The sequence below is a fragment of the Cnephaeus nilssonii genome (genome assembly GCF_951640355.1).
Source record: "Cnephaeus nilssonii genome assembly, chromosome: 20".
Taxonomy (NCBI): Eukaryota; Metazoa; Chordata; class Mammalia; order Chiroptera; family Vespertilionidae; genus Cnephaeus; species Cnephaeus nilssonii.
The window spans coordinates 26712003-26738501 of record NC_137091.1 but is presented as its reverse complement, the minus strand read 5'-3'; the positions used below and the strand labels follow the sequence as shown (position 1 = coordinate 26738501).

Genomic DNA, 26499 nt, shown 5'->3' with positions numbered 1-26499 from the left:
ATGGGCAAGTTTCTTACCCTTCAAGCCTTTATCCTCATCTGAAAAGCTGAAGATCATACTAATAACTACCACAGAAGACTGTTCCTGAGGCTTCAATGGTAAATCTGTGTGTGTGTGTGTGTGTGTGTGTGTGTGTGTGTGTGTGTGTTAATTCTCACCCCAGGATATTTTTCTATTGATTTTTAGAGAGAGTGGAAGGGAGGGGTAGAGACAGAAACATCGATGTGAGAGAGACACATCGATTGGTTGCCTCCCACATGCACTCAGACCAGGGCTGGGGATCAAGCCTGCTACCAAGGTACGTGCCCTAGGCCGGAATCAAACCCAGGACTTCCGTCTGCAGGCTGATGCTCTATTCACTGAGCCAAACTGGCTAGGACCTCAGTGGTAAATCTTTAAAGCCTTTAAAGCCTCTATCCCATAAAAAACAAGAACTGTAGCTATTGTTGTTAGTTTCGTTTCAGCAAAGAGGAAATAGGATCAGAGAGATTAGTGACCGCCTAGAGCAGGCGTCCTCAAATTACGGCCCGCGGGCCACATGCGGCCCACGGAGGACATTTATCCGGCCCGCCGGGTGTTTTTGCCGTTTTGTTTTTTTACTTCAAAATAAGATATGTGCAGTGTGCATAGGAATTTGTTCATAGTTGTTGTTTTTTTAAACTATAGTCCGGCCCTCCATCGGTCTGAGGGACAGTGAACTGGCCCCCTGTTTAAAAAGTTTGAGGACCCCTTGCCTAGAGTCACACAGGGAATTGGTGGGAGAGCCAAGTCTACAACCTAGGTTTTCCAATTTTCAACCTGCATCCCATTATCTCAGTCTCATGGGAGGGGATGGGGCACCTCTTCCCTCCCCCTCCAGGAAATGGAGGGGCTCCTATGAGGTTGCAGAGTATGTCAACTGTGAAAGCCCCCACAGGACTCAAGTCAGTAAATTCGGAATTAACAAATTAGTACTCATCATCAGGAGAAATAATTCCTAGAAAGGGCTTAATACAATGCCTGGCACATAGTAAGTGCTTAATTAATGTCAGCGGGTATTACTTGGATATGTAATCCAAGTAATCCCGACATGCTGAGCTAGAGAGGGAAGTACAAGTGTAGTACTCTTTGCAAATATGACAGAAAGGGGCATTTGAAAGGGCCGCAGATCACTCGTTCCATTTATTGGGTCTGTGATCGGCCAAAAACTCCTTGTCCCTGCAGATACTTCTGTAGAAATGGCCTGTGCCCACATGGAGTTTGGGAATCAGATGGGAAATACCAATTATAAAATTATGTAATTACTTTTGTCATAAGCATTATGAAGAATTGCAAGAATCTTGTGCAACAAATAATTGAGTAAAAGGAGTTTGAGCGGATGGCTTGACAAGGAAGTTTGATACACCTAAACTGATAAGAATTACCTGCCTTGCCACCTTCAGTTATATTCAAAACAGTGTGTTCAAATACCCCTATTTTTTATGAGTATATCAACTTTCCACTTGATGTTGTGTCCTTAGTTACTATTTCCTCTCAAATGTGTTTGGCCTTTTTTGTTTTACACCTCAAATCCCTTTTACCTGCATCAGGGTTACTCTCCTTATTTATCTCTAACGACTTCTTCTTTAGTGCTTCGACTGCTTTATATTAAACACAAATAATTTTCAGTTCAGGCATGGAATTTGAACAGCACCATTTCTAAGCCCTCTAGCCTCAGTGTATTTTCCTGCTCTCAATACAGTAAGAACAGGTACCTTTTGCCTCTAATCAGTACATAGGCAATCATTTAAAACACATCATCAGCCCTGGCCAGATAGTTCAGTTGTAAGCACATCATCCCGACACGCCAAGATTGTGGGTTTGATCAGCTCACATATAAGAAACAACCAATGAATGCATAAATAAGTAGAACAACAAATCGCTCTCTCCCTCTCCTTTCCTCTCTAAAATAAATAAATAAAATATTTTAAAAATAAAACATCATCATAGGGTTAAACTACCTGACGATATTTTTATCTTCCTTAAAATAAATTCAGTACATTTTTATTTTTAAGAAAGCAGTCTTCAATTCTCTCTGTTCCATACTCTAGTGGCACCTAGATTTGTATATTGCATCATAATACCAGAGAGTTAGTAACATCATCTTGAACTCAAGGAATGAAGGAACTGTGTGTATAATCTAAGGTTCTTATTACTGATCCTTAGCATTTAATTAGGTCTTTGTAAATCTAAAGCACTCGTAGTCATTTTTATGAGTTTCTTCTCCTAACTTTCCTGTGAGATGTCAACTTTATTACTCTCATTTTATCTTCATATTATCAGGAGGTCAGGCAGGCTTTAAATTTCTTTTTTTCCTTTTGTAATTAAGATTCCTTTTTCTTGATCATGTATTTAACTTTAACTTGTATCTGCTGAAATGACTGCTCAGGTCAGATGTGACCCTCCCCCGCCACCCAGAGGAAAGCAATTACTGAACACAGCCACGTTTGGAAGAGCCTTAAAGCAATTGTGATTATCAACGCCAATGAGTGCCCGGCCCCTAGGAGGAATTAGATGGAAATGAGTTAATGAAACAGAAGCCATAAAGTATATAAAAATCAGGCAACTGATGGAAGAAAAACTGTGTATACTCTTTTTACCCCTTTTGGTTTAGAGTTTATGGGAATTACTTGTGGCTTTCTGCAAAATGTGCTTGCTGCCGTTTTTCTTTGCTTACTGATGTAGGGGGCCAGCAAGGGAGAAAGTGGCTCCTGGGTGCACCATTAAAGCTGGTAATCTAAAATCTAGGAAGATTTTACTGACCTGGTGGATAGGCTTCTTTTCATTGTCGTTTGTCCTGCTAACGCATTTATCCTTCCCTACTCATTGTCATCTTTCTCTTCTGACCCTCCTGATCAGGTTCGTTATACAAATTCTTGCCTCAGATCATGCTGGGATTAGTTGGGAGGTAATGAGGAGTAGCATGAATAGATCTGGCAGGTACTCTGAAGCATTAATAACTTGAACTTGTACATCCCCAGCATGATTAATGTGCACATGAGCCATGATTGACCCACTGTGGTCTTGTGACTGGCCTGGAATGTGCAGTTTTAAAAACAAAGAATAATTAGAGATTAAGAAGAATTCCTGTTGGAATTTTTTAAATTGGACTCTTTGGGGCCTTGTCCATTTTTGGAATTCCTTACAGTGGAATTCCTGTGGAGAGATTAAGAATATCTTAAACTTTGTTGTCTTGCATCCTTTTAATCAAAACTCAATTAACCAGACGGCATTTCTAAAAACCTGTCTGTGCTTTTTCTTAGATTTACAAAGACCTAATTAAATGCTAAGGTTGTCACACTTTCCTCAGACTTCACCTGGGCACTGCCTGCTCCTGCCTCATTCAGTTGCTTGCCAGCCCTCATCCTGAGTTCAGCTGAACACACGCATTTGTCCTCACAATAACCCTCTAGCCCAGTGGTTCTCAACCTTTCTAATGCCGCGACCCTTTACTACAGTTCCTCATGTTGTGGTGACCCCCAACCATAAAATTATTTTCGTTGCTACTTCATAACTGTAATTTTGCTACTGTTAATGAATCGTAATGTAAATGTGTTTTCCTATGGTCTTAGGCAACCCTGCTAGCGGTTCTCAACCTGTGGGTCATGACCCACAGGTTGAGAACCGCTGCTATAGAGTCACGACCCACAGGTTGAGAACCGCTAGCAGGGTTGCCTAAGACCATCGGAAAACACAGATATTTACATTACGTTTCATTAACAGTAGCAAAATTACAGTTATGAAGTAGCAACGAAAATAATTTTATGGTTGGGGGTCACCACAACATGAGGAACTGTATTAAAGGGTCGCAGCATTAGAAAGGTTGAGAACCACTGCTCTAGCCCAAGCATGCCAAACTCAAAGGCTAACACAGGCCAAGTAAACAAGGTTTAAGTTTATGTGGGACACAAAAAAACAAAAACTTCAATTTTCATAGAAATGTAGGTTTATTTCAATAGAGACATGCTGAATACAAAGGGCTGAAATAAATGAGTAATCGTTAACATAGAATAATAGAACATTTTAATAAAAATTAATATTTTTCTTCAACATTAACTTACCAGACACTGAATAACTGCACAAATTAATAAGCGTAACACAAATAAACCTATTTTTCTTGTTCTCCGAAAGCGAAGTATTTCCTGTTGCACACACCAAAAAAAGTCAGTCCAAGACTAATGACATGGCAATCGAATGCTAAAATATTCGCTGCTAGTATTAGTGGAGAGAAATGATGCACCTGTAAGGGAAATAAATGCAACACCATTATAGTAATCACTCATTAGTGAACGTTGTAGTTCGTTATTAATAACTAGAGGCCCAGTGCATGGATTCGTGCACCAATGGGGTCCCTCAGCCTGGCCTGCGCCCTCTTGCAATCCAGGATCCCTCGGGGGATGTTGGACTGCCAGGATCAGGCTGAAACCGGCAGTTCCAACATCCCCTGAGGGATGTAGTAGTGCACAAAGTGGCAGGTGGCTGGAGAGGAGCCCAAGCCCAGGCTGGGCGCTGCACCACTCCTTCTCATCCCGGCCCTACTGTGCCTGCTGCCACCACTTGGTAGTGCTGCTGCAGAAGCAGGAAGGGCTCATGCCGCCGCAGCTGTGCTTCTCAGCTGTGAGCCTGGCATCTGGCGCCCATGGGTCAGCTGAGTGGCGCTTCTGCTATGGGAGCACACTGACCATCAGGGGGTAGCTCCTGCATTGAGCATCATAGCAACCAGTTGTTCAGTTGCTTAGGCTTTTATATATATCAGTGATGGGCAACCTTTTGAGCTTGTTGTGTCAAACTTCGCCAAAAAACTGAGCATAACTTGGGTAGTGTGTCACTTTGAGGAAAAAACATTATTTCGCAAATGTTTCATCCTCAGCATGCGGCCGCCTCAGCGGCTACGTGTCATCAGAAATGGCTACGCGTGTCAGTGCTGACACGCATGTCATAAGTTCGCCATCACTGATATATATATACTAGAGGCCCGGTGCACAAAATTTGTGCCCGGGGGTGGGGTGGGGTGGTGGTGTCCTTCAGCCCAGCCTGCACCCTCTCCAATCTGGGACCCCTTCAGGGATGTCCGACTGCCTGGTGGGATCGGGCCTAAACGGGTAGTCCGACATCTCTCTCACAATCCAGAACTGCTGGCTCCCAACCACTTGCCTGCCTTCCTGCCTGCCTGATTGCCCCTAACCACTTCTGCCTGCCAGCCTGATCACCCCCTAACCACTCCCCAGCCAGTCTGATCGACGCCTAACTGCGCCCCTGCCGGCCCAATTGCCCCCAACTGCCCTCCCCTACAGGCCTGGTTGCCCCCAACTGCCCTCCTCTGCCAGCCTGGTTGCCCCTAACTTCTCTCCCTTGCCATCCTAGTTGCCCCTAAACTGCCCTCCCCTGCAGGCCTGATCACCCCCAACTGCCCTCCCCTGCTGGCCCAGTCACCCCTAACTGCCCTTGGTTGCCAGCCTGGTCCCTCCCAAGTACCCTCCCCTGCAGGCCTTGTCCCTCCCAACTGCCCTCCCCTGCAGGCCCGGTCACCCCCAAATGCCCTCCCCTGCTGGCCTGGTCACCCCTAACTGCCCTCCCTTGCCGGCCTGATTGCCCATAACTTCCCTCCCCTTCTGGCCTGGTCCCCCTCAACTGCTCTCCCCTAAAGGTCTGGTACTCCCCAACTGCCTTGCCCTGCAGGCCATCTTGTGGCAGCCATCTTTGACTACATGGGGGCGGCAATCTTGCATGTTGGAGTGATGGTCAATTTGCATATTAATCTTTTATTATATAGGATAGACTAGAGGCCCAATGCATGAAATTTGTGCATGGGTAGGGTCCCTAGGCCTGGCCAGTGATCAGGGCTGATCTGTGGGGCAACTGGTGGAGCGATCGGGGGCCCTGCTGGCACCTGCCTTGGCCAGCCTAGCACTGCCCACTTGCTGGCCCCATGGCTGGCCCCACCCCCCAATTTCCCCAGTGGGGTGTTTGAGGAGTGATTGGGGGGTGGCCTGCTCACCGGCTGGCCCCGCGCCCTGCTGCTGCCGCTGCCGCTGCTGCCAGTAGCCTCCCGCTGCAGGGCTGTCATTTCTTCAAATAGGTTTTCAATATCTTGCTCTCTCTCTTCTTCTGGCACCCCACAATGCAAATGTTGGTATGCTTAAAGTTGTCCCAGAGGCTCCTTACACTATCTTCATAGTTTTGGATTCTTTTTTTTTCTGCTCTTCTGATTGGATGTTTTTTGCTTCCTCATATTTCAAATTGTTGATTTGATTCTGGGAATCCTCTACTGTTGAATCCCTGTAAATTATTCTTTATTTCAGTTAGTGTATGCTTAATTTCTGACTGGTCCTTTTCCATGTCTTTGGCATTCTCACTAAGATACTTGAAAGCCTCACTAAGTCCCTTGAAGCTCTCATGAAGATCCTTGACTAACCTTATAACCATGATTTTGAACTCTGTATCCATTGGTTTGCTTTCTTCCATTTCTTTCATTTGACTCTGCATTTTGGCTTATTCCCTGTGTTTGGGTCTATGTATTGGGTAGAGCTGCTATGTCTTCTGGAACTGGTAGTGTGGCCTTGTGGTAGGTGTCCTGTAGGGCCCAGTGGCTCAACCTCACCAGTCACCTGAGCTGGGCACTCTAGGTGTGTCCCTTTGTGGGCTGTGTGCAAGTCTTATTGTAATTGAGACTTGATTGCTGTTGGTGTCACTAGGAAGAATTGACCTCCAGGAAAACTGGCTGTGAGGACCAGCTGTGACATTAGTGGGAGATCTGCTGTGCAGGAAAAACCCCTATGAAGCAGGACTTGCTTCAGTAGGGCTTTGGTGCTCACTGAGTCTGCCCCTTGAGTGTTTCACTTGTTGCTGTGTAGAGTTGTAATCTGATACGGTCTGAAGCTGTCCACCAGGTGCACTGGCTTTTGGGTCTCCAGGGAGGTGCAAAGTCAGACACTGCCTGGGGCCAGCCAGCAGGAGCAACAGAGAGATCTGCAGATTACTCCTTTTTGTCTTGGGTTTGGAAGTGCCCAGGTGAGGCCCAGCTGTGAAGCAAGGCAGGCTGGTGCTGGTGCCTGGTCTTGGGCCTTTTATTGATAGGTTTGGGGCATGCATGCTGTAGCTTGTTTGAGAGATTTTAGCAAAGTCTGAAATCTGAGCCAGGACAGATTGGGTGGGGCTGCAAATTGGATGGGGTGGGATCTCTGGGAATCACCAGGGTGGAGCAAACAGTGTGCTCCAGTTTGATGGGAGACTCAGATATAGTTGCCAGTCATCCCTGGGATAGGGGAGGTCTCGGCATAGGAACAATGACCCCTGTGAGCACCTCTATCTGGTAGAAAGCTGCCCCCGAATTCCTGCCCTGATACCAGGCAAACCAGTTCCTCCCCATTTGTGTCTTGGTCCCCCAATGCTTCCTGGCACTGGAACTCAGTGGAAGTGAGTCTGAGTAAGTTCATGCCCAGCCCTTTAAGAGGGACACCTGGGTTTCTGACAGCCTCTGTGTCCCTTAGCTACAATCCCCACTGGTTTTACAGCCTGAAGTTATGGGGACTTCTCTTCCCAGCTCTGGGACCCTGGATTGGTGGGGGGATGTCTGGTGTGGGGCTGGGACCCCTCGCTTTTCAAGTAGGCCTCCACAGAGACAATCTTCCTCCTGATTAAAAAAATGGCCCACATGAGTGCCAGCCCAGCCCATTCTGTGCCTCCACCCTTCCTACCATTCTCAATGTGCTTTCTTCTTTACTTCTGTAGTGGTAGGACTTCCATTCAACCAGCTTTCAGGTTATTCTGAATGATAGTTGTTCTGTATTTTAGTTGTAATTTTGATGTGGTTGTGGGAGGTCCCGAGTACTACGTTTACCTACGCTGCCATCTTGGTTCCTTCAAGGTCTGTTTTTCTAAATTGGATGTTTTTTACAATTCACAATCATCCACAAACTCAACAAACATTTGTTGAACATTTACCATTTTCTATATTCTGGTGGGGACACACTAGAGAAAAAGGCCAATGGTCTGTGTTCTCATGGAACTTACATTATATTGGAAGGAGATCAATAATTAAAAATACAAATAAGCCCTGGGTGGTTTATCTCAGTGGTTGGAGCATTGGCCTGGGCATTGAAGGGTCATCGGTTCGGGTCAAGGGCATATACCTGGGTTGCACATTGGATCCTTGACCTGGTCCAGCCCATGTAGGAGGCAACCAATTGATGTCTCTCTCCCTCTCCCTCTCCCTCTCCCTCTCCCTCTCCCTCTCCCTCTCCCTCTCCCTCTCCCTCTCCCTCTCCCTCTCCCTCTCTCTTTCCCTCTCTCCCTTCATCCCTCCCTTTCCCTCTCTTTATCATTGGTCTCTCGCTCTTTCTCTCTCTCTCTCTCACACTCCCTCACTTTCACTCTCTCTAAAAATCAATGGAAAAAAATATCCTCAGGTGAGGATTAACAAAAAACAAGTAAATTATTTTAGATAGTGAAATGTGCCATGAAGGAAACAAACAGCATTTATGGTAAGGGAGGCTATTTTAGATGGGGTGACCAGAGAAGCTTCTCTGAGTTGAGTGCGTAACATTTGAACAGACCTAAATATTGAGAAAAATGCAGCCAGGCCATGGCAGTGACACTGAGGTGAAACAGGAAGTGGGCCTCAAGGCACAACTGGGCTTGGCATCTTTATGGAAATAAAAGAAAGTCCAGGTTGTTGGAGGGTAAAGTACTAATGGCGGAAGAATGTGAGGTGAAGTTGGAGAGGGAGATTGCCACCAGGTCTTGCAGTGAAGGTAAGAAGTCTGGATTGAAAGGTCTGTGCACTGTGTTTTGAAATAGCATCTGTAACAAAGTCGTGTGGTTATGTTATATACTAAAATTGACTATGTTTAGTTTTATGGCTACTCCAAATCCAAAAGAGAGTGTTCTGCATTGAAAAAATAATAGAATCCTAAGGTCACTGTTAAGTGGATTGAAGGAATGCCAGCACATCCTTTTTTTTTTTTCTTTCCCCATGACTTTTCTTGTAAGCACAGCTGTGACAATTGCTTAATCAAACCTTTGGAATCTATCAGCCATCCTCCACACCATTTTGCTCAGTTTTTCTAATACTTCTCATTCTTCTCTTCTGCATACCCTCAAGCCATTGAGACAGTCACTTGCTGAAACTTGTCTTCTGCTGTCATAACAACTGAGTTCTGCATGAATGATCTGATTAGCTTTTCTGGCAATCTGATCCACTCAGTACACTTATTCAGAAGAACCTATGCTTTTGAGAGACCTAATTATGGTATGTGGGAGTGTAATAGAATAATCAAATCCCCAAACTCCAGAGCTTAAAGAAAAGGAAATTTGAGAAATTACATCATGGAGCTCCCATATTATGCCAGGCATTTTGCTGGACATTTTTTATGCACTATCCCATTCAGTCTTCATAAGTCTGTGAGCTTATTATCAGCTCCACTTTTTAAATGTAGCAACAGGCTCAGAGGGATAAACTTGTCCAAGTGGTAGGGTTCTTAGTTGTTTGCAGTCTCCTGCCTAATCACATCTCTGAGTGAAACAGTGGGATATTATAACCCACCCCACCATTATTTTGACATGATTTCTGTAAATGCCGACTCTAATACATAGTTTGTAGATAAACAGCATATTTGTATAAGAATCCTAGGAACTGCCCTAGCCAGTTTTGCTTGGTGGTTAGAACATCAGCCCTTGAACTGAAGGGTTGCAGGTTCAATTCATGTCAAAGGCATCTACCTTGGTTGCAGGCTCCATCCCTGGCCCTGGTTGGGACATGTGCGGGAGGCAACCAGTTGATGTGTCTCTCTCACATCCATGTTTCTTTCTGTGTGTCTCTCTTCCTGCCTTCCACTCTCTCTAAAAATCAATAGAAAAATATCCCCCCGTGAGGATTAACAACAAAAAATGAATTATAGGAACTAATTTTAGAAGATACCTTGAGTCATCCCAGTTGCAGGACATTTGCTGACCTTCCAACATAGAACCAGGATGACACAAACCATGATGCATATCAGACAGTCACTTAACCAGTTTCAAGATCCTATCTGAATAGATTTTGCTGGCCTGCACGTAGAGAACTTTTCAAACCCCTCCCTTTGATCTATTTTTTCTGCTTTCCCTCTCCTTATAAAAACCTCTGCCTGCACTGAGATGTTGAGATGGGCTTTGTGACAATAGTCCTCCATCTCCTCAGGTGACCGGCACTTGAATAAAACCTCTTTCCTTTTTTCACCAGCATCTGTCTAACAAGTTTGGTTTTTTAGCAGCAGGCAGCCCAACTTGGGTTCCAGTTACATGAGTGTCTCTAATTACTTGAGTGAGTATATGTGTATTCGCATTGCATCTGAGGTCCTTCATGCCTCATGCCTGTTCCACCTCTTCTTAAGTGGGAAGAGTTGAGTCACCCACTTTTTGCTTATTGTTTTGTTCTTGTCAGAATGGGGCCTTGGATCCATGAGAAAATATTACAGATATTTTTAATAAGCTATAACTTATATAATAATAATTATTATTTTGGCATAGATGAGAAGGGAGGGATAAATAAGACCCCAATAGGCCGTGAGCAAATGCAGTACTTATAGATCTCCTGGTGTGGGGAATGTGTTTTGCTATATGAAGGAAATTTTTGCCCCTTATTTTAAAAAAATTTTTTAAATATATATATAGTGCTAGTAAAACACTAGTATTAAACCATGCTGCAAGTGTGCTATTTTATTTATTTGTTTATTTTAATCTTTATTGTTGAGAGTATTACAGATGTCCCCCTTTCCTCCCCATTGCCCCTCCCTCTAGCCGATTCCCATCCTGCCCCACTCCAGACCTCCACCACCCTATTGTCTGTGTCCATAGGTAACATATTTGGTTAATCTCTTCCCACCCATCTTCCCCCCTTCCCTTTCAGATTCCTCAGTCTGTTCCATGTTTACATGCCTCTGATTCTTTATTTCATGTAATACTGGTTTGGTGGTGATGAACTCCTTGAGCTTTTTCTTGTCTGTGAAGCTCTTTTTTCTGACCTTCAATTCTAAATGATAGTTTTGCTGGGTAGAGTAATCTTGGTTGTATTCATCACTTTGAATATTGCTATTCATCATTTTGAATATTTCTTGCCACTCCCTTCTGGCCTGCAAAGTTTCTGTTGAGAAATCAGCCGACAATCATATGGGCACTCCCTTGTAGGTAACAAACTGCTTTTCTCTTGCTGCTTTTAAGATCCTCTCTTTGTCTTTAACCTTGGCATTTTAATTCTGCTATGTCTTGGTGTGGGACTCTTTGGGTTCCTCTTGTTTGGACTCTCTGTGCTTTCTGGACTTGTAAGTCTATTTCTTTCACCAGGTAGGAGAACTTTTCTGTCATTATTTCTTCAGATAGGTTTTCAATATATTGCTCTCTCTCTCTCTCTCTTCTAGTTTCTGGCACCCCCATAATGCTAATGTTGGTATGCTTGAAGTTGTCCCAGAGGCTCCTTACACTATCTTCATTTTTAAAAATCTTTTTGTTTGTTTGTGTGTGTGTGTTTTTTTTTTGTTAATTTTCACCCGAGAATATTTTTCCATTGATCGTTTAGAGAGAGTTGAAGAAAGAGAAAGACAGAGAGAAACATCAATTAGTTGCCTCCTGCATTCATCCTGACCAGGGCACTGGAGGAGCCTGCAACCAAGGTATGTGCTCTTGACCGGAATCAAACCTGGGACTCGTTGGTCTTCAGGCTGACGCTCTATCCACTGAGCCAAACTGGCTAGGGCTCTTTATATTTTTTTTACTCTTTTTTCTTTCTGCTCTTCTGATTGGGTGTTTTTTGCTTGCTCATGTTCCAGATCATTGATTTGATTCTCAGAATCCTCTACTCTATTGTTGAAACCCTGTAAATTATTCTTTATTTCAGTTAGTGTGTTTAATTTCTGACTGGTCCTTTTCCATGTCTTTGGCATTCTCACTAAGATACTTGAAAGTTTCACGAAGTCCCTTGACGCTCTCATATAGATCCTTGAGTAATCTTATAACCATGGGTTTGAACTCTGTATCTAGTAGTTTGCTTGCTTCCATTTCTTTCACTTGTGACATATTTCTTTGTCTCCGCATCTTTGCTGCTTCCTTTGTTTCTATGTATTAAGTAGAGCTGTCATGTCTCCTGGAATTGGTAGAGTGGCCTTGTGTAGTAGGTGGCCTGTAGGAGTCAGTGGCAACCAATTGGTGTGTCTCAACCTCCCCAGTCATCTGAGCTGGGCACTCTAGGTGCACCCCTGTGTGGGCCATGTGCACAGTCTTATAGTTGAGCCTTGATTGTTGTTGCTGTCACTTGGAGGAATTGACCTCCAGGCAAAATGTCTATGAGGACCAGCTGTGACTATAGTGGGAGAGCTGCTGTGCAGGAAAAAACCATATGGAGTAGGCCTTGCTTCAGTGGGGCTTTGGTGCTCATTGAGTTTGCCCTTTGAGTGTGTAGCTTGTGGATGTGTACAGTTGTAACCTGCTATGTTCTGAAGCTATCCACCAGGTGCACTGGCTCTTTTTGGTCTCCAGGGAGGTACAAAATCAGCCACTGCCTGGGGTCACCTTGCAAAAGCTACAGAGAAATCTGCAGAAGGCTGCTATTTGTACTGGGCTAGGAAGTGCCCAGGTGAGGCCCAACTATGAAGCAGGGCATGCTGGTGCTAGTGCCGTGTTTTGGGCCTTTTATTATAGGTTTGAGAGATTTTAGGAAGTCTAAAGCCTGAGCCAAGATAGGCCATTCATATGGAAAAGCTGCTGCAAACAGCTTGGGTGGGGCAGGGTCTCAGGGAATCACCAGGGTGGAGCAAACAGTGTGAGCCACTCTGATGGAGACTCAGATATGGCCTCTGTCAGTTAGCTCTGTGGCAGGGGAGGTCCCAGCACAGGAACAATTACCCCTGCATCTGTGAGAAAGCTATCCCTGAGTTCCTGCCCCTTGCCAGACAACCTAGGTCCTCCCCATATATGTCTGGGTCCCTCAAAGCTGCCCAGCATAGGAGCTCAGAGGAATGGAGTCCAAGTAAGTTCATGCTCCGGCCCTTTAGAAGAAACACCTGGGTCTCCAGCAGCCTCTGTGTTACTCAGCTACAATCCAAACTGGTGTTTACAGCTCATAGTTACGGGAACTTCTCTTCCCAGCTGTGGAACCCTGGGCTGGGGGGCTGGTGTGAAGCTGGGACCCCTTGCTCTTCACAGGCGGCCTCCGCAGAGATGATCTTCCTCTTGATGAAAAAAAACAGCTATGTGGGTGTCTGGCCAGCTTGTTTTGCAACTGTACCCCTCCTACCAGTCTCAATGTCCTTTCTTCTTTACTTCTCTAGTGGTAGGACTCCCATTCAGCCAGCTTTTGGGTGGTTCTAAATGATGGTTCTTCTGTATTTTAGTTGTAATTTTGATGTGGTTGTGGGAGGCTGCATGTACCAGCATTTACCTACACCACCATCTCGGTTCTTTCCAAGTATGCTATTTTATTTTATTTTATTTTATTTTATTTTATTATTTTATTTTTTAAGCCTCACCAGAGGATATTTTTCTATTGATATTTTTAGAGAGAGTGGAAGAGAGAGAGAAAGACAGAGAGAAATATCAATGTGAGAGAAATACATTGATTGGTTGCCTCCTGCATGTGCCCCAACAAGGGCCCAGGCTGGGGAGGAGCCTGCAACCAGATTACATGCCCTCAACCAGAATCAAACTCAGGACACTTCAGTCCGCAGGCCGATACTCTATCCACTGGGCCAACCAGCTAGGGCCAAGTGTGCTATCTCTATATATAAAAGCCTAAGCGACCTTTACGACCAGTCAACAGAATCACCGGTTGACCAGTCGCTATGATGTGCACTGACCACCAGGGGGGCAGATGCTCAACTCAGGAGCTGCCCCCTGGTGGTCAGTGCACTCCCATAGCCAACCTCCTGCGGCCAGCCAAACTTCTGTGGTCCCTCCCCCCCGGCCGGCCAACCTCCTGGCCCATGATCAGCCTGATCAGGACTGGGCAAGACAGGCCCTGATTGGCCCTGATCACCAGCCAGGCCGAGGAACCCCACCTGTGCACAAACTCATGCCCTGGGCCTCACATTTTAAATAAAAGATGTTAGAAATTGGCTTTAGACTTCTTTTGTGTGTGGGGGGTTGTTTTTGTTTTTAGTCCTCACCCAAGGATATTTTTTTCATTGATTTTTTAGAGAGAATGGAAGGGAGGGAGAGAGACACAGAGAGAGAAACATTGATGTGAGAGAGACATATCAATTGGTTGCCTCATGCATGTGCCCCAACTGGGACCGGGAACTGAACCTGCAACCGAATTATGTGCCCTAGACCAGAATTGAATCCAAGACACTTCAGTCTGCAGGCGGATGCTCTAACCACTAAGCATAGTGGCTAGGGCTAGAGTTCTTTTCTTGCTTTTTCTGGTACGTGGGAGAAAATGGTTCTCCCTGCCAAATTTCAATGAGTTCTGTCCAAAAAGGCTCTAATTTTGTTCCAATGATTAAGAATAATGCCTTACATTTGGAAAAGTGTTTTGCGGTTTCCAAAGCACTCCCAGGTAATTATGTTATTGAACCTTCACATTGGCCTTGTCAGGCAGACAGGGCAGATATTTTTGTCCTTATATTACATAGGAAGAAATTTGAAGCCTAAGAAGTGAAGGGAGGAGGAGTTGGCTAACTTCACACAGCCATGACTAGAACCTAGGTCTTAGCTTTTCTTTCTACTAGAGCATACTGCCTTTTTGTTTTTGTTAGCCCCAAATTAGGGACAATCATATTTGCATTTGGATCAGTAACAGTGTTGCATACTTCTTTCTTATAGGTCCAGTTTTCTTTTTATTGCCACATATGGACTCCCAAAAATCTCCGAAGGAAACTGTCCTCATTACAGGAGGAGGTGGCTATTTTGGTTTCCGGTCAGTGCATCTGTAAAATATGTCTATGAATTATTTTACTGGTGGTTGCTGATAAAAAGTATAGTTCTCAACTCTGACATTAATACAGTATATACTTTTACTTGTTTGTATAGTGTTAAGCCAGGAATGAACTATTTTGCCCTCTGCTCAGATACTAAAATTGAGAGATACAGATATATTCCATGTTAAGAAAAATTCTTTTTTTTAATGAAATCTTTATTGCTGAAAGTATTACATATGTCCCTTTCCCCCCCCCCCCATTGACCCACTGTAGCCCACCCTCGCCTGCTGCCCCAGGCCTTCACCACCCTATTGTCTGTGTCCATGGGTTATGCATATATGAGTACAAGTTCTTTGGTTGATCTCTTCCCACCCACCTACCCACCCACCTCTGCTTTCCCTCTGAAATGCCACACTCTGTTCCATGCTTCTATGTCTCTGGATCTATTTTGTTCATCAGTTTATTTTGTTCATTAGATTCTACATATGAGTGAGATCATGTGATTCTTGTCTTTCTCTGACTGACTTATTTCATTTAGCATAATATTCTCTAGGTTCCTTCATGCTATCTCAAAGGTTAAGAGATCCTTCTTTGTCACTGCTGCATAGTATTATTCCATGGTGTAAATGTACCACAACTTTTTTATCCACTCATGTACTGATGAGCGCTTGGGTTATTTTCAGATCTTAGCTATTGTAATTGTGCTGCTATGAACATAGGGGTGCATACATTTTTTCTGATTAGTGTTTCAGGTCTCCTAGGACATATTCCTAGAAGTGGGATCACTGGGTCAAATGGAAGTTCCATATTTAATTTTTTGAGGAAAATCCATACTGTTTTCTATAATGGTTGTACCAGTCTGCATCCCCACCAACAGTGTACTAGGGTTCCCTTTTCTCCACATTCTCGCCAGCACTTGTCCTTTGTTGATTTGTTGATGGTAGCCACTCTGACAGGTGTGAGATGATACCTGTCATTTTAATTTGCATCTCTCTGATGATCAGTGACTTTGAGCATTTTTTTATATGTCTCTTGGCCATCTGTATGTCTGCTTTGGAGAAGTGTCTATTTAGGTCCTTTGGCCATTTTTAAAATTGAATTGTTTGTCTTCCTTTTGTTAAGTTGTATGAGTTCCTTATATATTTTGGATATTAACACTTTATTAGATGTATCATTGCCAGGTATGTTCTCCCATGCAATGGGCTCCCTTTATGTTTTGTTAATGGTTTCTTTTGCTGTTCAGAAGCTTTTTATTTTCATGTAGTTCCATTTGTTTATTTTTTCCTTAGTTTCCTTTGCCCTAGGAGATGTATCTATAAACATATTGAAATAAGAGATGTCTGAGATTTTGCTGCCTATGGTTTCTTCTAGGATTTTTATGGTTTCATGACTTACATTTAAGTCTTTTATCCATTTTGAGTTTATTCTTGTGTACGGTATAAGTTGGTTGTCATTTTTTTGGTGTGTATCTGTCCAATTTTCCCAACACCATTTATTAAAGAGACTAGAGGCCCGGTGCACAAAATTCGTGCATGGGGGGGGGGGGTGCTGACCATTTATTAAAGAGATTAGAGGCCCGGTGCACAAAATTCGTGCACGGGGGGGGGGGGTGCTGTCCCTCAGCCCAGCCTGCAACCTCTCCAATCTGGGACCCCTGGAGGGATGTCCGACTGCCCGTTTAGGCCCGATCTTGGTAGGATCGGACATCCCTCTCACAATCCAGGACTGCTGGCTCCCAACTGCTCGCCTGCCTGCCTTCCTGATTGCCCCTAACCGCTTCTGCCTGCCAGCCTGATCACCCCCTAACCACTCCCCTGCCAGCCTGATTGATGTCTAACTGCTCCCCTGCCAGCCTGTTTGCCCCTAACTGCCCTCCCCTGCAGGCCTGGTCACCCCTAACTGCCCTCCCTGCAGGCCTGGTCCCCCCCAACTGCTCTCCCCTGCAGGCCTGGGTCCCTCCCAATTGCCCTTCCCTGCAGGCCTGGTCGCCCCCAACTTCCCTCCTCTGCTGGCTTGGTCACCCCTAACTGCCCTCCCCTGCAGGCTTGATTGCCTCCAACTGCCCTCCCTTGCAGGCCTGGTCCCTCCCAACTGCCCTCCCCTGCTGGCCATCTTGTGGTGACCATCTTGTGTCCACATGGGGGCAGGATCTTTGACCACATGGGGGCAGCCATCTTGTGTGTTGGAGTGATGGTCAATCTGCATATTACTCTTTTATTAGATAGGATAGAGGCCTGGTGCATGGGTGGGGGCCAGCTGGTTTGCTCTGAAGGGTGTCCCGGATCAGGGTTGGGGTTCCCTTGGGGTGTGGGGCAACCTGGGCGAGGGGCCTGTGGTGGTTTGCAGGCCGGCCACACCCCCTGGTGACCCAAGCAGAGGCCCTGGTATCTGGGGTTTATTTATCTTCTACAATTGAAACTTTGTAGCCTGGAGTGGAGCCAAGCCTTCCGCTTGCTCCGTGGTGGCAGCCATTTCAGTTGGAATTTATGTATCTTCTATAATTGAAATTTTGTAGCCTTAAGCAGAGGCCAAGGCAGGCCAGGGCAGGTGGAAAGCTTGGCTTCCTCCATTGCCTGGGAAACCCAAGCCTCCTGATCTTTCCAGCTCCGTGGCTGCTGCCATTTCTGTTTGGATTTCTGTATCTTCTATCATTGAAACTTTGTAGCCTTGTGTGGAGGCCTAGGCCGGCAAGGGCAGGCAGAAAGCTTGGCTTCCTCCATTGCTGGGGAAACCCAAACCTCCCTCCTGCTCTCTGTGGCCGTAACCATCTTGGTTGGGTTTTTTTGCATATTCGCTCCTGATTGGCTGGTGGGCGTGGCTGGTGGGCGTGGCTGGTGGGCGTGGCATGTTGTGTGGCGGAGTGATGGTTAATTTGCATGTTACTCTTTTATTAGATAGGATTGTCTTGATTCCATTGTATGCTCTTGCCTCCTTTCTATTTTTTTAAATATATTTTATTGATTTTTTTTTTTACAGAGAGGAAGAGAGAGGGATAGAGAGCTAGAAACATCGATGAGAGAGAAACATCAATCAGCTGCCTCTTGCACACCCCCTACTGGGGATGTGCCCGCAACCAAGGTACATGCCCTTGACCGGAATCGAACCTGGGACCCTTGAGTCCACAGGCCGACGCTCTATCCACTGAGCCAAACCGGTTTCGGCACTTGCCTCCTTTATAAAATATTGAATGTAATGCCTTGGGTCAATTTCTGGGTTCTCTGTTCTGTTCTATTGATTTAAATGCCTGTTTATGTGCCAGTACTAGGCTGTTTAGATTACAGTGGCTTTGTAGTATAAATTGATATCTGGTAACATGATCCCTCCAACTTTGTTCTTTATCAAGATTGCTGTGGCTATTTGGGTCTTTTTTGGTTCCATAAAATTTTTTGGAGTATTTGTTCTAGATCTGTGAAATGTGCTGTTGGTAGTTTAACCTTTTGCACTCGGATGTCTAGTGTGACTCGACACGGTTAGCATTAGAATAAAGGAATCGAGAAAAAAGCAAGCGAATGCAAAGAGTTAATAGGGATTGCATTGAATCCGTAGATTGCTTTGAGTAGTATGGACATTTTAGTGGTGTTAATTCTACCAGTCCGTGAACACAGTATATTCTTCCATTGTTTATATCTTCTATCTCTTTTTTCAACGTCCTATAGTTTTCTGAGTACAAGTCTTTTAAGTTTGTTCCTAAGTATCTTATTTTTTTTGTTGCAATGGTAAATGGGATTGTTTGTGTAGTTTCTCTTTCTGAGAATTCATTATTGGTGTATTAAAATGCCATTGATTTTTTGGTGTTGATTTTGTATCCTGCTACATTGCCAAATTTATTTATTAAATCTAGTAGTGTTTTGGTGGAGTCTTTATTTTTTTCTATGTACAATATCATGTCATCTTCTAATAATGAGAGTTTTACTTCCTCCTCTTGAATTTGGATGCCTTTTATTTCTTCTTCTTGTCTGATCGCTGTGGCTAGGACTTTCATTACTATGTTGAATAAGAGTGGTGAAAGTGGACATCCATGTCTTTTCCTCTTTTTATGGGAAATGGTTTTAGTTTTTGCCCATTGAGTATGATATTGGTTTTATATTTGTCATATATGGCCTTTATTATGTTGAGGTATGATACCTCTATTCCCATTTTGCTAAGAGTTTTTATCAAAAATGAGTGTTGGATTTAGTTGAATGCTTTTTCTGTGTCTATTGATATGATCATGTGATTTTTGTTTTTCAGTTTGTTTATGTGATGTATCATGTGTATTGATTTGCAAATATTGTACCAGCTTTGCATCCCTGAAATAAATCCCCCTTGGACATGGTTTATGATCTTTTTAATAAATTGCTGGATCTGATTGGCTAGAATTTTGTTGAGGATTTTAGCATCTATGTTCATCAGGGATATTTGCCTGTGATTTTCTTTCTTTGTAGAGTATTTATCTGGTTTTGCAATTAGGATAATGCTGGACTCATAAAAAGAGCTTGGAAGTGTTCTTGGATTTTTTGAAATAGTTTGAGGAGTACAGGTGTTAGTTCTGCTTTGGATATTTGATAAAACTCCCATGTGAAGCCATCAGGACCTGGGCTTTTGTTTGCTGGGAGTTTTTTTTTATGACTGCTTCTATTTCATCAGTTGTTATTGGCCTATTCAGGTTTTCTGATTCTTTCTGATTCAGTTTTTGAAGATTGCATTTTTCTAGGAATTTGTCCATTTTATTCACATTGTCCAGCTTGTTGGCATATAGTGGTTCATAGTATTTTCTTATACTCCTTTGCATTTCTGTGGTGTCAGTTGTTAGTTATCAACTTCTGTTTCTGATTTTATTCATTTGGATCCTCTCTCTTTGTTTCTTGATGAGTCTGGCTAACAGTTCATCAGTTTTATTTATCTTTTCAAAGAACCAGCTCTTGGTTTCATTCATCTTTTGTATTATTTCTTTGGTGTCTATGTCATTTATTTCTGCTCTAATCATTATTATTTTCTTTCTAATTCTTTAAGTTGTAGGGTTAAATAGTCTATTATTAACTTTTCTTGTTTTTGAGGTAGGCCGGTAGTTGTAGGGTTAAATAGTCTATTATTAACTTTTCTTGTTTTTGAGGTAGGCCGGTAGGCCGGTACACTTTCCTCTCAGGACTGCTTTCGTTGTGTCCCATAGATTTTGGTTTGCTGTGTGTTCATTTTGATTTGTTTTCAGTAAGTTTTTGATTTCTTTCTTGATCTCATTGGTAACCCATTGTTTAATAACATGCTATTTAGCTTCCATGTGTTTGAATGTTTTTGAATGTTTTTACTGTAGTTGATTTCTAATTTCATTCCATTGTGATCTGAGAAGATGCTTGATATGATTTCAATCTTCTTGAACTTGTAGATTCTTGTTTTGTGGTCTGTCTTTGAGACTGTCCCATGTGTACTTAAGAAGAATGTATATTCTGCATTTTTGGGGTGAATGTTCTCTAAATGTCAATTAAACCCATTGATTCAGTGTGCCATTTAGTATATATGTTTCCTTGTAAATTTTTTGTCTGGAGTATCTATCCAGTTAAATCAGTGAGGTGTTAAAGTCCCCTACTATGACTGTATTCCTGTCAATCTCTCCTTTAAAGTCCTCTGGAAGTTCTTTTATATATTTAAGTGCTCCTATATTGGGTGCATATATGTTTACCAGGGTTATATCCCTTGTTGGATCGATCCCTTTAGTATTATGTAGTGACCTTTACTGTCTCTTGTGACGGCCCTCATTTTGAAATCTATTGTGTCAGATATGAGTATTGCTACCCCAGCTTTTCTCTTTTTTTCGTTTCCATTTGCATGGAAATTTTTTTTTCATCCCTTCACTCTCATCCTGTATGAGTCTTGTTCTGAGGTGTCTCTTGTAGACAGCATATAATTGGGTCATGTTGTTGTATTCATTCATCTATCCTATCTTTTTTATTGGAGCCTTTAATCCATTTACATTTAAGGTTATTATTGATAAATACTTATTTATTGCCATTTTAATTATTTATGCCTATATTTCTCTGTCTCTCTATTTCTTCTTCTCATTATAGCAGTCCCTTTAGCATTTCTTGCAGTGCTGGTTTAGTGGTAATAAAGTCCTTTAGCCTTTTTTTTTGGGGGGGGGGGGGTCTGGGAAGCTTTTTATTTTACCATCTATTTTGAATAATAACCTTGCTGGATATAGTAATCTTGGTTTAAGATCCTTGCTTTTCATTACCTGAATACTTCATGCCATTCCCTTCTGGCCTGTAGAATTTTGATAAGAAATCATTTGACAGCCTTATGGAAGCTCCGTTTAGGTAACAAATTGCTTTTTTCTTACTGTCTTTACGATTCCCTCTTTGTCTTTAATTTTTGGCATTTTAATTATGATTTGTTTGGGCATGGGCCTTTTTGGAACTTTCTGTGCTTCCTGAACTTGTGTGACTTTTTGTTTCACCAGGTTAGGGAAGTTTTCTACCATTATTTCTTCAAACATGTTCTCTATCCCTTGCTCCCTTTCTTCCCTTTCTGGCTTATCTATTATGTGAACATTGTTACATTTCATGTTGTCCCACACCTCTCTTAAGCTGTCCTTCTGGTGTTTTTGTTGTTGTTTTTTTTAGTTTTTTCTTTTTCTTTTTGGTTCTCTGGTTGAGTGATTTTTTTCTACCCAGTCTTCTAATTCACTGACCTGAGCCTCCGCTTCCCCTACTCTGCTGTGTATTCCTTCCACTGTGTTCTTTATTAGTGCTATGTCATTCTTCATAGTTACTGTATCTTTTCTCATGCTCTTGAGCATCTTTGCCATCATTATTCTGAACTCTATGTCTGAGAAATTTCTTATCTCCATTTCATTTAGCTCTTCCTCTGGAGAATTCTCTCATTCTTTCATTTGGGGTTTGTTCTTTTGTCTCCCCATGTGGGCTTCCTGTTTGGGTTTGTGTCTTGTGTATTAGATAGATTTGCTATGACTCTCAATCTCTAATGCAGGACAATGTCAGATGCTGTTTGTGACTGGCCCTGAATACCCTGTTTGGAGGTATCATCAATCCACAGCTTTTGGCTCTCTCTGCTGGGGCTGGGTCCCTTTAGAAAGGACCAAGGTGTACATCAGAGTCTGCTTTTCTTATCCCTGGGCCTAGGATTAGGTCAAGCAAATACTCAAAATCTCCAGAGACCCACCTCTGCCTGCATTCCCATTGACCCTCAGTCTTGACTAGCCTTAGGCTATTGACCATAAAGTAGGGTGAGAGGTCTTCCAATAGGGTGGGGTAACTGCCTTCCCCCCAGGTGAAAACCTCCTGGATAGCAAAGGTCTGCCGAAGAAAGATGTCCTCTACAGTGTGAGGGGATTACTCAGCCCAGGAAACCAAGGTGGCTGCCCTCCAAGCTCCAACCCCAGAGCCCCCAGTCCTGGCTTCTGCTCATACAGCTCCAATCCACTCTGCCAGAGCCCAAGATTAGTGCTACACATGAAATTTTGTGCATTGGCCCTTTAAGAGGGTGCCTGCATTTCCAGCCATCTCTCTGTAGCAGACAGCAACCCAGCTACTTTTCACATCCAGATGTTATGTGGGCATCTTTCTCAGTTCTGGTGCTCTGGGCTGGGGAAGCCAGCTTGGGGTTTAGACCCCAGAGTTCTCAGTGGGAATCCCCCCCACAGCTGAGATATCTTCCCTCCCCCCCACCCCCCACCCCCCAGAACTTAAGCTGCTGTCTGTGGGAACTTGCCTAGCTCTTTTGTGCCTCTGCACTTCCTACCAGTCTCTATGAGGTCTCCACTTTCTGTCCTTGGTTATAAGGTTCTGTCCAGCTAGTCTTCAGTTGGTTTTTCCAGAGTGTTTTTTCTATATTTTAATTGTATTTCCAGTTTGGTCCTGGGAGAGTGTCAATGTGGCTTCCACTTACTCTGCTGCCAGTTTGGAATCCTCTAAGCACTGTCATCACATAGTGTCCATTTTGTCAAGAAAATATCTTTATAAAGCCATTAAATTGTGGAAGGGAGATATTCACATCACTAAACAATTTTAAATAATAGCAATTCTTGCCTGGTTGGTACTTCTCAGTGGTTGAGTGTCAACTCATACATCAAGAGGTGGCTGGTTCCATTGCAGGTCAGGGCACATACCTGGATTTCAGACTCGATCCCCAGTAGAAGGCATGCAGGAGGCAGCTGATCAATGCTTCTCTCTCATCAATGTTTCTATCTCTCTTTCCATTCTCCCTCTCTCTCTAAAAATAAATTTAAAAATTTTAATAATAGCAATTCTTTCAGTTATTATTCATAAATATTCCCAAGAATGGATGGTAGGTCCTAGAACACAGGGAAGGGGAAGGGGGGGGGGAAGTGGGGGATGTAGCATGTAGATGCCACCATATCATTATAATTTAAGTAGATGTGAGTATTATCGTTTTTTAAATATTTGCATAAGACTTGCCCCAATGAACATGTAAGGTGTGGGATTCAGGTTGAGTCAAAGAAGTCTTGGTAAATTATTTTACACACTTTTCCTAGGCATAGCTTAATAAGTGATTTGATCTAATTTTTACTCTTTATTATTTCAGCCTGGGCTGTGCTCTGAACCAGAAGGGAGTCCATGTGATTCTGTTAGATATCAGCAGACCTGCTCAGACCATTCCAGAAGGAATCGAGTTTATACACGGAGACATCCGCCACCTCTCTGATATAGAGAAAGCCTTCCAGGATGTGGACATAACTTGTGTGTTCCATATTGCCTCTTATGGTATGTCAGGGCGGGAGCAGCTAAATCGAAAGCTGATCGAAGAAGTCAATGTCAGGGGCACCGAAAACATCCTCCAGGCTTGCTGGAGGAGAGGGGTGCCAAGATTAGTTTACACTAGCACTTTCAATGTTGTGTTTGGAGGTCAAGTTATTAAAAATGGAGATGAATCTCTCCCTTACGTTCCTCTTCACCTCCATCCTGATCACTACTCTCGGACCAAATCTATTGCAGAGAAGAAGGTGCTAGAAGCCAATGGTACATCCCTGGAAAAAAGCAATGGTGTCTTAAGAACTTGTGCTCTGAGGCCAGCTGGCATCTATGGGCCTGGAGAACAAAGGCACCTTCCTAGAATAGTGAGCTACATTGAGAGGGGTCTGTTCAAGTTTGTGTACGGGGATCCCAAGAGCCTGGTTGAATTTGTCCATGTGGATAACTTGGTGCAGGCTCACATTCTGGCCTCAGAGGCCCTGAAAGCTAACAAGGGCTACATTGCCTCTGGGAAGCCCTACTTCATCTCAGATGGCATACCCGTAAACAACTTTGAGTTCTTCCGACCTTTGGTTGAGGGCCTGGGCTACTCATTCCCATCCATTCGCCTACCCTTGAACCTCATCTACTGTTTTGCTTTCCTAACAGAGATGGCCTACTTTGTTTTGGGTCAACTCTACAACTTCCAGCCCTTCCTCACCCGCACAGAAGTTAATAAAACTGGCATCACACATTACTTTAGCCTAGAGAAGGCCAAGAAGGAGCTAGGTTATGAGCCTCAGCCATTTGACCTCCAGGAAATAGTAGAATGGTTTAAAGCCCGTGGTCATGGCAGAAGTCCTGGGAGTCGTGACTCTGAGTGTCTTATTTGGGTTGGACTGTTGGTCTTACTCTTGGTTGTAGCAGTTTCTACATGGCTCTCCTTTGTGGGTTTGTCACTGTGAAGGATGAGTTAAAAATAAGGAGCTGACCACACTTGCTGAGATGCTTTCAAAGAAGGAGGACTTCTTAAATATAGATAGATCGGTATAGATATCTGGTACCAAATTTTGGCTTTTCAAATTGCTACTTAAGAATAGATTATTGGATTAAGTCTTAATTTCTTACCTCCTTGTACTAATCCTGATGGGAGAAAAAAGAAGCAGATAAATTTGAAAATTGTTGTGTGTGTGTGTGTGTGTGTGTGTGTGTGTGTGTGTGTCCTCCCTCTTTAGATAGATGCAGTAATAGTCATTTTGGAGCCATGGAGCTAAACTTAGTTAGATTAGAAATGCCTTACCTGAATTTGTCAGAAGCCAAAAATGTACTTATTTTCATTCCATACACTCTAATTCTACTTACAAGGAACTAAAACACACACTGATACAGGAATGACAAACTGCTAACAGGCTTAAAATGTATGAAAAACACCAAATTGGGCCAGATCCCTACAGACCAATGCTCTGGGGAGATGGTGGGTGTTGTAGGGGAGGCATTAGCTATTCATAGCATATGTTTTGGGAATTAGTCTTTGCCTGTTGTGATATAAGCACATTACAGCTGTGTGACCATGTGCTAATGTTTGATGTAATAGACTTTTATATCACCTCCTAAGATTTTTTTGAGGATTAAATTAGTCACAGGATATAAAGTTCCACTCAACAAAGTTAAGCCATTATTTTTAATATTGTTGCTATACATTCCTTATGAGGGATTTCTTACTCAGGGTATTCTGTTGAAAAGGTGTTGTTGCTACTAACCTTTCTGGAATGCCCTCAGAGTCTGTAACAAATGAGTTGGAATATACTCACTGTTTGTGATCTTTTAGTCTCTGAGAACAGCTTGAAGTTTAGGAAACAGCTAAAAATCCGATGATTACGGAAGATTAGCAAGCCAATGATGCCATTTATAATTAAAAAGAAAGCATAACTGTAAACTAATAGATTGGTTTTCTTACTGGGTAGAATTTTAGTTCTCTGAGGGCAATTTCCGATGAGGAATGTTTTGAACAATGGCGGCATTGTCTAGCCACCCATGGGGACAGCCTTGGAAGATATTCAAGTTGTACCATTGCATAGGAACCAAAGTAGAAAGAAGACAGAGAATCTTACTTATTCCATAGTTCCAGCTACAGAAAAGACAGTATTAAAATATTAGAAAACATTATAGATTGCTGTGGAAAATAATATTAGAGTTGTCCTGAGAATATTTGTAGAAGGAGGATGCTAGATAAACAGTTCCTGGTGAGTGCTGCCTGGATGTTTTGGATAAAGTGTTCAACCTCATACCAGAAGACCTGCAATTATAAATATTTTATGTGGTCTTAACCAAGTAACTGAAGCCTCTTATGCCTTAGTTCCCTCATTTGGGAAATGGGAATGATGTATGATCATTTATAATCAAGTTTATAACCCTCTTTCTATAAACCCACCTGCCTACCTCATAGGGTTTGTTGTGAGCATAAAATAAGATGTGAAAATACTTTTAGTATATCAATTGCAACACAAGTGTGGTAGTAATGGTTGTTTTTGGTGAAATATTTTTGGAGTCTTATAAGATGCTTTTGCTTTTTAGTCCCAGGGTAGCTTGCATGAGCACCTACAGCATATCTACCACTCTAGGTGCTATGAAGCAGGTTTCTCTGCCCTTCACAGTCTTACAGTCTAGTAATGACATGGTATGTTTATATGAGAAGGTCACTGATAGACCAGATAAGTACAGTAAACCATTTGTTCATTGCCATTGAGAGGTATCACAGACTTTCAAAGCATGTTTTTAATGAAATCTTTCAAAAGATTGATAGATACTTCTCAGTTTTCTCAAGCCAAGTATATGGAGCATAGTGGGGTTTTGCTTGTTTTTAAAATGTCTTTGTTTTTGTTCCCACACTCAATAAATCTAAATGAAATTCA

At 43.0% G+C, this 26499-nt stretch overlaps 1 protein-coding gene across 4 annotated transcripts; it reads left to right on the top strand.

The window, feature by feature from the left end:
- On the top strand, positions 1-26499 carry SDR42E1 (short chain dehydrogenase/reductase family 42E, member 1). 4 transcript variants are annotated; one of them, XM_079799572.1, is made up of 4 exons: positions 10171-10195; positions 11570-11663; positions 14809-14902; positions 23442-26499. In XM_079799572.1, the coding sequence occupies exons 3-4, from the start codon at positions 14835-14837 to the stop codon at positions 24550-24552; spliced, it is 1179 nt and encodes a 392-aa protein (XP_079655698.1). In that variant the 5' UTR covers positions 10171-10195; positions 11570-11663; positions 14809-14834; the 3' UTR covers positions 24553-26499. The 4 variants fall into 4 exon arrangements, with proteins under 4 accessions (XP_079655699.1, XP_079655698.1, XP_079655696.1 ...); XM_079799571.1 differs by having other exon boundaries at positions 10179-10318; XM_079799573.1 differs by lacking the exons at positions 10171-10195; positions 11570-11663 and adding an exon at positions 1-98.